General features: G+C 42.0%; 1 protein-coding gene and 1 non-coding gene across 2 annotated transcripts; one reads left to right on the top strand and one right to left on the bottom strand.

The window, feature by feature from the left end:
- Window positions 1-4,654: 4,654 nt before the first annotated feature.
- TRNAY-GUA (transfer RNA tyrosine (anticodon GUA)) lies at window positions 4,655-4,726 on the top strand. Its single transcript has one exon. It is a non-coding gene; the product is annotated as a tRNA-Tyr (tRNA).
- A 126-nt stretch (window positions 4,727-4,852) lies between these two features.
- LOC136149812 (eotaxin) lies at window positions 4,853-6,935 on the bottom strand. The gene is made up of 3 exons (XM_065910397.1): window positions 6,812-6,935; window positions 5,494-5,605; window positions 4,853-5,105 (listed from the first exon to the last, which is right to left on the bottom strand). The coding sequence occupies exons 1-3, from the start codon at window positions 6,885-6,887 to the stop codon at window positions 5,000-5,002; spliced, it is 294 nt and encodes a 97-aa protein (XP_065766469.1). The 5' UTR covers window positions 6,888-6,935; the 3' UTR covers window positions 4,853-4,999.
- Window positions 6,936-14,957: the final 8,022 nt, after the last annotated feature.

The following is a 14,957-nucleotide window of genomic DNA, read 5'->3' as shown; positions in this document are numbered from 1 at the left end:
TTTCCCAGCATCAGGGTCTTTTCAAATGAGTCAGCTCTTTGCATCAGGTGGCCAAAGTATTGAAGTTTCAGCTTCAACATCATTCCTTCCAATGAACACCCAGGACTGATCTCCTTTAGGATGGACTGGTTGGATCTCCTTGCCATCCAAGGGACCCTCAAGAATCTTCTCCAACACCACAGTTCAAAAGCATCAATTCTTCAGCTCTCAGCTTTTTTTATAGCCCAACTCTCACATCCATACATGACCACTGGGAAAAGCTTAGCCTTGACTAGACAGACCTTTCTTGACAAAGTAATGTTTCTGCTTTTTAATATGTTGTCTAGGTTGGTCATAACTTTCCTTCCAAGGAGTAAGCATCTTTTAATTTCATGGCTGCAATCACCATCTGCAGTGGTTTTCTATGTTCTTGCTATTGTGTGTATGTTTTCTGGATTGATCGAAGCATTTCCCTGCCACAAGTCTGATGCTTTCACAATGGAAAAAAAAAAAAAAAACTGGGAAAATGTGTTTTCCACTTGAGGTAAAACTTCCACTATCTCCAGTGATCAAGGCACCCACTTCTCTGGGTGAACCTTAGTGAAAACTTTGCAAAAGTTTTGGAGTCATCACAGTCCATGTCACCCTCAATCATCAGGCAAGGCCAAGACAACTAATGGAATCCTCAAACTTCAAATCTCTAAACTTGGGACTTCCCTGTCATGCTTCCAAGGCAGAAAATTCGGGTTTGATCCCTGGTCAGGGAACTAAGATCCCACATGTCATGTGGTGTGGCCAAAAAGAAAAAGAAAAAAACTCTAAACTTACTGAAATTATTAGACTCCCTTAGCCTAAAATATTGCCTCTGGCCTTGCTGACCATTTATAATACACCCTTTGGGAACTATAAACTCCTTTCACTTGAGACAGTCACTTAATAGACCAAAGTCCCGTGGTATAAAACTTTGGCTGATCCCTTGTTTCCTGTTAATGTGATTAGCTCCTGTAAGGGTTATGTCTTATGCTAAAGTCTATCAATAGGTTAAAGGCTTCCTGGATCCCAGTACAAAAGATCCTTTTGGTCACAGTCTGGAGCCTGATGACCGAGTATTCTGGAAACGTCATCAGAAGAAAATAGCCTTCAAAGTCTGTTGGAAAGGACCTTACCAAGTGCTCCTGACACTAACGCTGTGGTGAAACTAGAGGGCATTGAGCCTTGGGTACACACCTCATGGCTAAGGAAGGCCCCACCCAACATCTGGTCCTGTGCAGATGCTGGAGATCCCTGGACCAAATCCATAAGAGAGAGAAGCAGCTGGCTTCAAGGTAGACAAAAGATGGTGGAGCAGGACTTCATCCTTTACCTGGATGTGAAAAAATTGTTCTTCTTTTTCTTTTCCTCTGGCATTGGCTTGGAAGGATAACACCCTCATCTGTATCTCCCAGGCCATTTTTAAGGGGAGTAAACCTTTCAGAATGCTCAGTCTGTCATCAAAGATTCTAATCTATCCATGATGCTAGAGACCCTCTTGACCAATTTCTCTTCTGTTCCCAGTGTCATTGCAAACAACAATTAACCCCCACGTGGAACTCCCTATTAGTTCAACTCTTACAACCCAAACATCCAGAGCCTTGCTTTTCCCCTTCTCCAATCATAACTGTATGCACTCAATTAGATACAAACACCTACACAAATCTTAGTGTTAATGCATTTGCAACCCCACGTTCCCAAGATAGTCTAAATCAGATTGGTCTCCCACTCACTGAGACATCTCGCCAGCACTGCACATTTTTGTGAGACATTTAGGATGGCTCTTTATTTCAGGCTAGGAGATTCTCTTCTCACATGTGCTGAGGACCTGACTGACCCCTGGCTTGGATGGGTAAATGCAGCAAACCCTGTAAATAAGTCCATTAGTAGTACCTGGAATGGTCTGTGCCCCAACACGCTTTGTCCCTCTCTGTGGTTGTATTCATTCTCCCTCGACCTATGGAAACACAGCCAGGCAATGCCTCCTAGATTATCTAATGGTGCCCCTAACTTACCACAAATGAGTTGTCATCTCATTGACTGACCTCTCTGGACTCACACCATTGCATTAGAAAGGAAATATCAGCAGATGTTCACGACAGGATTCACTTCCTTTGGCAGATCCACACTTGCCTGGTTAGGAGTAATTACAAATGACATTAGGCTCAAGACCCCTCCTAACTCCTGCAGATGTTACATGTTTTAATACAAGTGCTGTCCAACAATTATCCTTAAACTCTCTGTCCAAGGTTACTCTTAATAACAGAATAGCCTTTGATTATTTTTTTAGTTGAACAAGGAGGGGTCTGCACTGTGATCAACACTGCCTGCTGCATTTGGATTAACCCCTCTGGTGAAGCTGAGGGTTATGTTAAAATCACTGAGCCAGCCACTTGGCTTTGGAAGATGGCTCCTTTGATGGGTCTTTCTTTGACATATGATTTTGATTGGTTTGGGTCTTAGAGACCATGGCTCAAAGTGCATTCCAAACATTAGAGATTATCTGGCTTATAATAATCATGGAAATCTCCCGGCTGTGTTGTGTTCTCTTTATGACTAGAATGTCAGGAAAAGGAACAAAGAGAAAAATAGCCAACTTAAAAATGGTGAACCTAAAATTGTGGTCTGTGAATATTACAGAGATGAAGTTATAAAAAGGTCCTGGCTTATGAATGCCACACAGAGGATAGACAAAAGCTGTGAGAACTGCAGAGCAGTTGCTAGCAGTGGTGCCAATGTCTTAAATTTTGATCATGAGGCAGGAGATAGATGTGCTCCAGGCTAGGCATTTACAGCTAGCCTCCTGCTTACATTTCCTAAGGAAGGAGGCTGGTGGGCTCTAGGCTAGATACTTACACCCAGCCTTCTGTTTGCACTTCTAGATGGAAATAACAACAGGACAGAGTAAATATTGCGATCTTGGGTCCTAAGTTGCTTCAGTCGTGTCCAACTCTTTGCGACCCCATGGATTGTAGCCCACCAGGCTCTTCTGGTGAAAATACCTGAGTGGGTTGCCATGCCCTCCTCCAGGGAATCTTCCCGGCCCAGGGATCGAACCCGAGTCTCTTACATCTACCTGCATTGGCAGACAGGTTCTTTACCACTAGCGCCAATATTGGATTGGCCAAAACGTTTGTTCAGGGTTTTCCACAAGATGTTATGAGTATTTTGGCCAACCCAACAGCTGACCTTTGCCTCCTGTGGACACTTTTAGATAACCGCTACGGCAGAGACAGAAGTGTTAGTCGCTCAGTTGTGTCTGACTCTTGGACTGTAACCCTCTAGGCTCCTCTATCCATGGGATTCTCCAGGCAAAAACAGTAGAGTGGGTTGCCATTCTCTTCTCCAGGGATCTTGCTAACCTAGGGATTAAACCCAGGTCTCCCCCATTGCAGACAGATTCTTTACCATCTGAGCCACTCAAAAACCCTCTCAAAGAGCCCCTGTGCTTTTCCATCCATGAAGACCAGGTTTAAGTGCCACGATGAATCCTCCTTAAGTGCTCATAAAGCTATAGTCTGAATAAACCTGTTGTCAAGGATTGTCTGACTTCATGGTGTTTGTTTTCCATTTATCCTGGGTAGGGGAATGACCAGAGGAATAAAGAAGGCATGGGAGGATATCACAGGCGGCAGTGGGTCACAGGAGGAAAATCTGGGGCAAACTTGGCGCTGACCAGGAAAGGAATGGTAGTGAGGGTCCTGCTAAATAAGAGACTAAAGTACTTGGGGTCTGGGAAACCTCTCTGGGAGACTGGGAAGTAGAGGGATAGAAAGGTTTTGTCTGGTCTGGCCGTCTTCATTTCACACCCCACCCCAACCCCTGCCCTGAATCTCATTGAAAACCAGCAGAACCAAAAGACTATGTCTCAGGAACACAGTCTCCCCTCCATAACCATACCTCTCATCTCTTCTATCTTTCTCTCTCCCAGATCAATGTGGATTCCCCACAAAGAGTACAACCACAGATGGTAATAAAAATGTATTTTTATAAATCCCTAAAATAACATGTATTTCCATTTAACGTTATGAGTCATACCTTTGGTTTACGACACTGATGTCTTCTTTTTTATAATTATCAGAGATTATCATTGTAGACTATTGAGAAGTATAGAATAAAATGCAATGTTTGGAGGACGATTGTTCTACAATACTGTGTTGGCCTTTGCCACACATCAACACGAATCAGCCACAAGTACACATGCCCCCTCTGTCCTGAACTCCCCTCCCATCTCCCATCATACCCCTCTAGGTTGTCACAGAACCCTGGGTTGAGGTCCTTGTTCTACACAGCAAATTCTCACTTGCTATCTATTTTGTGTATGATAATGTACATGTTTCCATGCTATTCTCTCAATTCATCCCATTGTTTCCTTGAGCGACATCTTCTTAAAAATACAAAACACTGTCCTTTTGATGATCGTTGCCAGGACCCTTACAAGATTCCAGGGAGGTAAGGAAGAAAGAGACAACATTCCTCATCCTTTGCAGGGGATTGAATTGGGGTTCACTGAAGGAAAGGGACCCAACCAAAGCTTTACATTTTAAAAATAGCAAAAATTTATGGTGAAGAACTTTTAAAAGCATTAATAACTTAAATGGAGAATGTCTTAAATAAAGCATACATGGTTTATTATTAAGGGGCTTCCTGGGTAGCTCAGTTGGTAAAGCATCTGCGTGTAATGCAGGAGGTCTGGGTTCAATTCCTGGGTCAGGAAGATACCCTGGAGAAGGAAATGGCAACCCACTCCAGTATTCTTGCCTGGAGAATCTCGTAGACAGAGGAGCCTGGCGGGCTGCAGTTCATGGGATTGCAAGAGTTGGACACGACTTAGCACTTTTTCTTTTCTTTTTTTTTTTTTTTTTTACTTATTATTATTATTAAATAAAAGCCATTAGTTTTAGAATGAAGTTGTGATTATCTCAGAATACATCTTAGGAAGAACAGGAAAATGAACCAAGCTTTTTGAGGCTCTTTAAAAGGTGAATATTTATGACTTTAAAGTTTGGGATTTTTGGTTCAGGTACTCCATGGCATTCTGGACCCACTTCTCCTGGGGATCAGCACAGATTTTCTTGTTCTGTTTGGTGTTGAATCTGTGGGAGAGAAGAAAATATTAAGGATCCTCTTTGAAAATTGTGCTTGTTTAATCCTAAACCTTTCAGGACAAGCTGCCATGGGATAAAGGGCCTGCAGAGTGAGCAGGAGTAGGGGAGAGAAGAAGGGTGTGATTCTGACGCTGAGTGGCTGCTCCTGATGGATCAGTAAAGCCATCCTTGCTCTTGACTCAAAGGAACTGGGATGACTTGAACAAACGTCCACGTAGAGAGCTAGAGTGAAAATTTCCTGTTGTGAAAACTCAGGAATTGGATGACAGAGATGAAACTAAGTGCAGAGTTCCAGGAAGCTCTAGTGTTGTTTCAAGAACTCTCTCCCCCAGAAATGAAGTTTGGGACTGGGAGAGGGTAAGCTTTGTCTACTTACATCACAGCTCTCTGAGGACATTTGCTGCTGGTGATTTTACTGTAGCTCTGCAGTCGCTGAATGGAGATCTTCTTTCCAGTCACTTTAAAGCAGCAGATGGTTGGAATAGAAGCTGAATTGGGGGAGAAGTGAACAGAAAGCATGAGCACTAACGATATGTAGATAATTTTTAAGCATGACTTTGTAAGGAAGGAAATTTAAGAGAAGGCAAAGAAATGTAAGAGATGGAGACAGAATCTCTTTGCTCTGAGATCCTGTACCTCTGCCGCTGATAGGTGTCCCCAGCTATGCAATGGAGACCCATTGCTACAGGCAAGGATTTGGGAAAAGCTTGGTCTGTGCCATACACTCCAACTTTGTCTTCACAAAGAGTTACGTAGTTGTGCCAAAGTCATAATACCGCTCAACAGATAGTCTCCATTCTCTGCTTTCTGGACACATAGTAGACTCACATTTCTCTGCCACTCTTGGTTGATTGGAACCATTAGCTAATTTTGACAAAAAAGTGAGGAGACGAAGTGACAAATGCCATTTCTAAGCCAATTTTTGTAGTTGCCAGTGCAAGACCTTTGAGATCTTTCTTTTCTTTCATTACAATAAGCAGTAATGTTCCCAATCCATCAGTTGCCCCATCTATCCAGAATCCTGAGTATATGAAGTCAAAGCTCTAGCCAATGCAGTATGGATGTTCAGTACAGGTAAGAAAATTAACCTCTGTGGTTTTAAGCCACTGATAATTTAGGTTTGTTTGTTACCCCAGTGTGCATTGCCTTGTTCAGACTGATACAAAAATCTAAGTCATCAGAGGGTGAAAACATGAATTATGTACAAGCGTAAAGATATTTTTCCCAAACAGAATCAAAACACATCACCTTGAGAGATTCCCGGCAACCTCATGCCCTTCCCCTAACCATTGATCCTAAAGGCTGTCTTAGAGTCCAGTAAAAATCTGGGGTGTACAAACAAAAGATTTTCTTTTTCTCTCCATCACTGACAAAAATCCCCTCTATGCCCCTAGTAAGAGAAGTCATTCTCTCATGTGCCCCCAGCCTCAAACATGCAAGGGCATCCAGATCATGGATGGATACAGCATTGCTCTCAACATTCATGTCAGGAAAGAACAGGGGTACCAGCTCAGTGGCCTGGGTTTCTAGTTCTGTCTTTTGCTCTGATTGTGAGGCTGAGGCTCTTCTTGTCCACTCATGAAACCTGTTTTTCCATGTTTAAAATGTGGGAGTTTGCAGCAAGCCTCTGAAGATTCTTGCTGATCCGACAGTGAAGGCAGTGATCAGTTTTCTTCACAGAGAGAGGAGCTTACCTGGCTGAGCCAACACCTGGATGCTGCAGAGGGTGGCTGTGAGCAGCAGACACAGGAGCACTGCAGAGACCTTCATGTCGAGGGGCGAGGTCTCCAGCGTCAGCCTGACAGCTGCTGGTTCCTGAGTTTGTCTCAGCCTCTCTGCAGCTCTGGCTGCTCTGTGTGCCTTTTAAAGACCGCGCAGGGTCTGTGAGAGCATCCAGGGAAGCTTTTGCCTGGCCAGGGTCATGAATGAATCATAATGAAGGCAGGTCCCAAATTGCTGTTACAGATTCCCGCAAGTTAACAGGACAGAAGAGGTAAACTAGGGGGTGGGACTTGACACTTTTTTTTTTTTTTCCATTTAAACCATGTTTGTGGAATGACTGAGCACAGATGGTAATCTAGAGGGTCATTTTTACAAAGCTCTGCTTTCTCTGAAATGAACCTTATGCAGTGGAAAAAGAATCCAGGAGACCAAGGGCATGAAGAGATAAGGAGATTCAAGTACCTTCCCTGGTCCCTATGTTCATGTGGTGGTCTTTAGGATTTTGAAGGTTAGAAAGGTGCCCTAAGACTTCTTCTAGGCTCCCTTCCTAATGCAGGAGATCTCAGCAACTCTGAACATTTCCAGGACTCTGGGAACCCATAAACTCTAGCACCTGAGAATCTTACCCACATAATTCAATCTAGTGGTCAGAGAATCTTAGTTCCCTGATAATTTAGTGTCCAGGAACATCAGAACTGAATAGTTCCTCTTCCTGTGCAGTCTTTACTCAGCTTTACTGAGGAATATTTGAGAAATAAAGACTGTTATGTATTGAAGGTGTAGTGTGATGGTTTGACATTTATATGCATTAGGAAATTATTATCACAAGCAAGTTAACTCATGCATCCACCACCTCCATCATCACACGTAGTTACTTTTCTTGGGTGGGGGGGGGGGGTGTGTGGTGAGAACACTTATAATCTACTCTCTTAGCAGATTTCAAGCATATTGTTGATGCTATTGCTGAGTCTCTAGGATGTGTCCAAGTCTTTGCAACCCCATGGACTGCAGCACACCAGGGCTCTCTGTCCCTCAGCATCTCCCAGAGTTTGCCCAAGTTCATGTCCATTGAATAGGTGATGTCATCCAACCATCTCATCTTCTGCTGCCCTCTTCTTTTGCCTTCAGTCTTTCCCAGGATCAAAGTCTTTTCCTGTGAATCAGCTGTGTACACCAGGTAGTCAAAGTATTGGAGTTTCAGCTTCAGCATCAGTCCTTCCAATTCCATTTTATTCAAGTATATAATATAGTGTTATTAACTTGAGTCACCTTAGACCCCCAGAACTCATTCATCTTATAACTGAATGTTTGTATACTTTGGCAATTACCACCCCAGAAATGCAAGTCAAAACCATAAGGAGATATCACTCCACACCTGTTAGGATGGTTTTTATCAAAAAGACAAGACACAGTACATGTTGTCGAGATGTGGAGAAAAGGGAATTTCTGTACACTGTTGATGGGCATGGAAATTGGTGAGTGTGCTCTGTGGAAAACAGTATGGAGGTTCCTGTGCATTTCTAAACTATTCACTTAGCTGCTAAAGCCTTTTTCCAATCAAAATAAAATAGCCAAATTCTGTTCATCAAATACACTGTCATGGATAGGTTCTGTTTGAAGCAGAATAAGTGACCCCCTGTCCTCACAGGACTTCCCTGGTGGTTCAGTGGTAAAGAACCCACCTGCCAATGCAGGAGATGCAGGTTCGATCCCTGGGTCAGAAAGATCCCCTGGAGAAAGAAATGACAAGCCACTCCAGTTATTCTTGCCTGGAAAATCTCATGGGCAGAGGATTCTGGCAGGCTACAGTCCATGAGGTTGCAAAAGAGTCGGACACATTTAGCGACTAAATGACAAAGACAACGTGCCACCCTACCCCAAGGATTCAAGGAGCACATTCGAAAAACCAGCCATCTAGTTCTTATTATTCCCTGAGCACACACTGCAGACAAGGTGCCTGATGGCTAAAAACACCAACGAGGAAAAGGAGACAAGAACCCACATGTATCTTCTTCAGGCATAACATTATGCTCCCTAGCAGAAGATGGAGTAAGGGGAAGTCATCATTAGTGGGGTCTTTAATGAAGTCCTTAATTAGAGTCCTTAATGGGATCACTGTGGTGAATACAGAATTGAATAGTGATATGGAGTCATTGCAAGACTGTTTGCAGGTTTTTCCTTTACATTCATGTATCAAATTTGTACAGTTACACAGAGAGGTGTATTGAGAAGGACTCTGAGAACTTGGCTGGCATTAGTAGATTGCAGTTATGTGGCTGACTGGTCATGTCCATCATGGGCACAAGATTAAAAGAGTCCCCTTACTAGCCTGCATGGTCTCTAAGCTCTCATCTAAAGTAATTGGTCTCCAATTACTTAAGAAGGGACCAAGTAGAGGCCAGGAAATCTGGATCTTCCTTGTTCTTTCCTGCTCAGCTCCGGTTGAGGTGGTCTGGTATAGACTTTGAAATCAGCATCCTGATGGCTTTGCCACTAATGGGCTTCCTTGGTGGTTCAGCTGGAAAAGAATCTGCCCACAATGCAGGAGACCTGGGTTCAATCCCCGTGTTGGGAAGATCCCCTGGAGAAGGGAAAGGATACCCAATCCAGTATTCTGGCCTGGAGAATTCCATGGACTATGTCTATGGGGTCTTACAGTTGGACACAACTGAACTACTTTCACTTTCAACTTTCTGCCACTAATTAGCTTTGATACCATGGACAACTTATTAGCCACTCTCTGCTAGGTTAAAATGAAAATACTAACTATGCCTATCTTAGAGGATCATTGTGTGAAATAAATCTATCTATCTATCCATCTATCTTTCTATATATATATACAGGCTAAGTTGCTTCAGTCGTGTCTGACTCTGTGCAACCCTATGGACTGCAGCCGGCCAGGCTCCTCTGTCATTGGGATTCTCCAGGCAAGAATACCTAAGTGGGTTACCATGCCCTCCTCCAGGGAATCTTCCCAAACCGGAGATCAAACCTGCGTCTCTCATGTCTCCTTCAATGGCAGTGGGGTTCTTTATGACTAGCACTACTTGAGAAGCTATACACACACACACACATATATATATATGGCTTATACATATATACATGGCTATACATACATATAATGTAAGATAATAAAAGTGAGTGCAAGTCACTCAGTTGTGTCCGACTCTTTGTGACCCCATGGACTATAGCCCATGGAATTCTCCAGGCCAGAATACTGGGGTGGGTGGCCTTTCCCTTCTCCAGGGGATCTTCCGAACCCAGGGATCCAACCCAGGCCTCCCTCATTGCAGGTGGATTCTTTACCAGCTGAGCCAACCCAGTGCAGTGATTACTGTGTTACTCAGTAAGTGGAAGTTCATATATTAAGAAATAGGTCAGATTTTGTTAGCCAGTCGGTGCTAGAAAAGGGCCCTGAGGCTAGCCAGATGGCTTCCTCCATGTCTTCACCCCAATTTTCCTAACGGCTTCCAAGTAAAAGCATGTTACAGTAAGGATAGTTCCCAAGAATGCCTGAGTTACACATGTGGAGGATGTGAGGTCTCCAAAGCTGTGTCAGTATAACAAGTTGGGAACATTCCTGACCTCTAAGGTGTTTGGTGGATGCCATTGAGTGATATGTGTCCTTAATAGGAATAGTTTTAGAACTCTCCTGGGTGTTTTGAGGGCCCTATGAGCAAATGACTTCACATTTTTGTGTTTCCTTCCAAAGGTTTGGATTGCATCTGAATCAGAGAAACCTCAGTGGGAATAAATAAACCAAAATCGCAAATCATTGAAGTTCAGCAGCTGTTCCATCCAGCTGCCTGGTTGTCTCTTACAAGTGGAGGCAGCTTCCTTGGCTACTGTGTCTCTCTTCCTTGGAACTAGCACTCAGCAGTGACTTGAGCTGGATCTGATACTTGCCTCTGGCCTGGAGCCTGATAGATGTGGGACCTTGGACAGGAATGATTCTGAGTGATGGGCAGGGCAGGGGTCCCCCCCATCCCTGTCATTGGGAAATCTTAGCTTCCTGTGTGTGTGTGTGTGTGTGTGTGTATTAGCTGCTCAGTCGTGCCCAACTCTTTGTGATCCCATGGACTGTAGCCCGCCAGGCTTCTCTGTCCATGGAATTCTCCAGGCAAGAACACTGGAGTGGATTGCCATTCCCGTCCTGAGTGTTTTCCAAAGAATGATGAATGATCAGTGGGCAAGGATCCTGGGAATCAGGGCTCCTTGTTTGTTTTGCAGTTCTGTTCCATAGTTCCTCTAATAATGCAAATTTATACACAGAATTGAGAGACATTGTGTGTGTGTGCTAAGTCATTTCAGTCGTGTCCGACTCTTTGTGACGCTATGGACTGTAGCCCACCAGGTTCCTAGAAGTTAACTTTCATTTTATTCCAATTCTCTATTTTAAAAAAGAAAAAAAAATAATATAGAAATCTGAGACTTGGAAGGAAACCAGTAACAAAATCCCTAAGGCAAGGTGGTGTGTTTTAGGCTGAACTGATTCTAGAACCTGTCTGGTGACAATTGCACCATAACAAAGCCCTTGGACCCTGGTTTTCCTAAGTGCAAATCAGGGTCTGCTACCTCTCTTTCTCTGGGCTTCCCAGGCGGCACTAGTAGTAAAGAGCCTGCCAATGCAGGAGACATAAGAGACGCAAACATGATCCCTGAGTCAGGAAGCTCCCCAGGAGGAAGGCATGGCAACTCACACCAGTATTCTTGCCTGGACAATCCCAAGGACAGAGAAGCCTGGTGGGCTACAGTCCATAGAGTTACAAAGAGTCAGACACAAGTGAATCAACTTAGCACACATGTGCACACCTCTCTTTCTCAAGAGTCACTGAGACCAAGTGTGCACTTTTGGAGGAAAATGTTAGTATGAAATGTTACGAGTATACGTTAGTGTATAAAGTCTAACATGTCTAAAAAAATAGTAAGTTTTCAATAACAGTGCTAACTTCTGTAATCTATGTGAGCTGCCATATTATTTCACTTCACATGGGTTGACTCATTGAATCCTACCAGCATGTATATGAGGCAGGTATTCAAATCAAGTTCATTTGAAAGAGGAGAAAACAGAGACTTATGGAATTCAAGTGACTTCCTTTTTTGTGAAATCATTTATAAAAATTTGCCCTAAAAAAAAAAAGCCTTTTATATAAAAGCCTTATATTTTGATTTGCATTTCTCCAATAATTAGTGATGTTGAACATTTTGAATCATGTGTATGCCTTCTTTGGAGAAATTTCTATCTAGATCTTTTGCCCATGTTTTGATTGGGTCTTTTTTTCATTTGTTTTATTGAGCTGTGTGATCTCAGTATTTTGGAGATTAATCCCTTGTTGGTTACTTCGTCTGCAAATATTTTCTTCCATTCTAAAAGTTGTGTTTTCATTTTGCTTATGGTTTCTTTTGCTGTGCAAAATATTTTAAGTTTAATTAGGTCCTGTTTGTTTATTTTTGTTTTTATTTTCATCATTCTAGGAGGTGAATTAAAAAGATCTTGCTGTGATTTATGTCAGAGAGTGTTCTACCCATATTTTCTGCTAAAGGTTTTATAGTATCAGGCCTTAGAGTTACACCTTTAATCCATTTTGAGTTTATTTTGTGTGTGATGTTAGGGTGTGTTTTAATTTCATTCATTTATATGTAACTGCCCAGTTTTCCCAGCACCATTTATCAAAGAGACTGTCTTTTCTCCATTGTATATTCTTGCCTACTTTATCATGGATTAGGTGACCGTAGATGCATGGGTTTATCTCTGAACTTTCGGTCCTCTTTCACTGATCTGTTTCTGGTTTTGTGCCATAAGTACCATAGTGTTTTGATGACTGTGGCTTTTAGGTATAGTCTGAAGTCAGGGAGCCTGATTCTTACAGTTCCATTTTTCTTTCTCAAGATTGCTTTAGCTCTTTGTGATCTTTTATGTTTCCATAAAAACTATAAAAAATGTTTTTATTCTACTTCTGTGAAAAATTAATTTGATAAGGATTGCTTGAATCTATAGATTGCTTTGGGTAGTATAGCTATTTTCCCAATATTGATTCTTCTAATCCAAAAGCATGGTATATCTTTCCATTTGTTTGTGTCATCTTTTATTTTTTTCATCAGTATCTTATAGTTTTCTTTTTCCTCTTTAGGTAGGTTTATTCCTAGGTATTTTGTTCTTTTTGATGCCATGGTAAATGAGATTGTTTCCTTAGTGACCTCACACTGGTCAGAATGGCCATCATGAAAAAATCCACAAATGATAAATGCTGAGGAGGGTGTGGAGAAAAGGGAATCCTCTTCCACTGTTGATGGGAATGTAAATGGTACAGCCACTATGGAGAACAGTATGAGATTCCTTAGAAAACTAAAAATCAAGCTATGAACCAGTGATCCCATTCCCAGACATATAATCTGGAGAAAACCATAATTTGAAAAGATGCAGCCACCCCAATATTCACTGCAGCACTATGTATAATAGCCAGGACATGGAAGCAACCTAAATATCCATCAATAGGGGAATGGATAAAGAGGATGTGGTACGTATATACAATGGAATATTAGTAAGCCATAAGAAGGATGAAATAACACCATTTGCAGCAGCACAGGTGGACCTAGAGATTGTTGTACTGAGTAAAGTAAGTCAGTCCAAGAAAGACAGATATCATATGATACCACTTATATATGGAATCTAAAAAAGGCTATAAATGAACTTATCTACAAAACAGAAATAGAGTTATTGATGTAGAAACTTAAATTATGGTTACTGAGAGGTAAGAAGAGAGAGGGATAAATTAGAAGATTGACGTGTATACACTGCTATATATAAAATAGATAACTAATAAAGTCCTACTGTACAGCACAGGGAACTAACTCTACTCAATATTCTGTAATGGCTTATATGGGAAAAGAGTTTAAAAAAGAGTGGATATATGTGTGTATGTATACATGTATATGCATGTACACACATATGTATATATGTATGTGCATATACACACATATGTATATATAAGCTTCCCAGGTGTCTCAGTGGGTAAAGAATCTACCAGCAATGCAGAAGATGCAGGAGATGCAGGTTGAATTCTTGGGTTGGAAGATCCCCTGGAGGAGGGCATGGCAACCTACTTTAGTATTCTTGCCTGGAGAATCCCAAGGACAGAGGAGCCTGGTGGGCTACAGTCCATAGGGTTACAAAGAGTCAGACACGACTGAAGCGACCAAGCATGCACATATGCAAATGCATATGCAAACAGATTCAGTTTGCTGTATTCCTGAACTAACACATTGTAAATTAACTATATTCCAATAAAAATTTTAATAAATAAATAAAAGTAAGTAAAGACCGTACATTTAAAAGTCTTGTATCTAAAAGACTCATTTGCTATGTTATCCCATATAATCTTTTTTGGAGCAATCAACTTTAACTTTTTGTGCAAAGGATAAATCTGAAGCAACGGAATGCTGGAAGTATTTCCTTGAGCCATTAGTCACAGTAAAGCTAGCCTATGCTTCAGCAATAACAACCACGAAAATCTCAGTAGCTTATTGTGACAGATATTTATTTTCTGTTTGTGTCACAGAAATATTGGTTTGTGTCACCTTGCCAAGAGTGCTGTTTTCTGAGGAGTGATTCTGAGATACAACTGGTTTGTAAATTACAGCCACCATCTGGAACCTGGAGCCTCCAAGTTCACTGAAGCAAGGGGAGAGAGCAGATAGACTGTGTAAGATGTTTTAAAGAACCAGGCATGGACACAGCTTGTATCACATCTGTCTACATCATGTTGACTTTCACTTATTATATGGATCTAGTCTAAGTGCAAAGGAGGCTGAGAAATGAAGAGGAGCACATGAATTTTGGTGAGGGCTAATAGTTTCCATCATAGTTTGTCCTTTGCTTGCTTTTTCTCAACATCAGTTAACACAGTTAACCTATCCCTGAGACAGACAACCCAAAGTCCTACGTAGCTACTGCATCCACCGAAATGTTCAGGATCTCTGGATCAAGAAGCAACAGTTAGAACTGGACATGTAACCACAGACTGGTCGTCCTCTCTACCAGGTGAGGATATGGAGCTATTGGGTTGACCAGATAGTTCATTTGGATTTTTCCATAAGGTGGCTCTAGTAGTGTTTGCT

This window comes from Muntiacus reevesi, chromosome 18 (genome assembly GCF_963930625.1).
Source record: "Muntiacus reevesi chromosome 18, mMunRee1.1, whole genome shotgun sequence".
Classification (NCBI taxonomy): Eukaryota; Metazoa; Chordata; class Mammalia; order Artiodactyla; family Cervidae; genus Muntiacus; species Muntiacus reevesi.
This window is presented reverse-complemented; position numbering and strand designations above follow the sequence as displayed.

Excerpts from the sequence above, each read along its gene's own strand:
- LOC136149812 (XM_065910397.1), bottom strand. The coding sequence starts at position 6,887 with ATGAAGGTCTCTGCAGTGCTCCTGTGTCTGCTGCTCACAGCCACCCTC. Across the intron at positions 5,606-6,811 it reads CCAGGTGTTGGCTCAGCCAG|CTTCTATTCCAACCATCTGC; the intron begins GTAAGCTCCTCT and ends CCCCCAATTCAG. Across the intron at positions 5,106-5,493 it reads TGTCCTCAGAGAGCTGTGAT|ATTCAACACCAAACAGAACA; the intron begins GTAAGTAGACAA and ends TCTCTCCCACAG.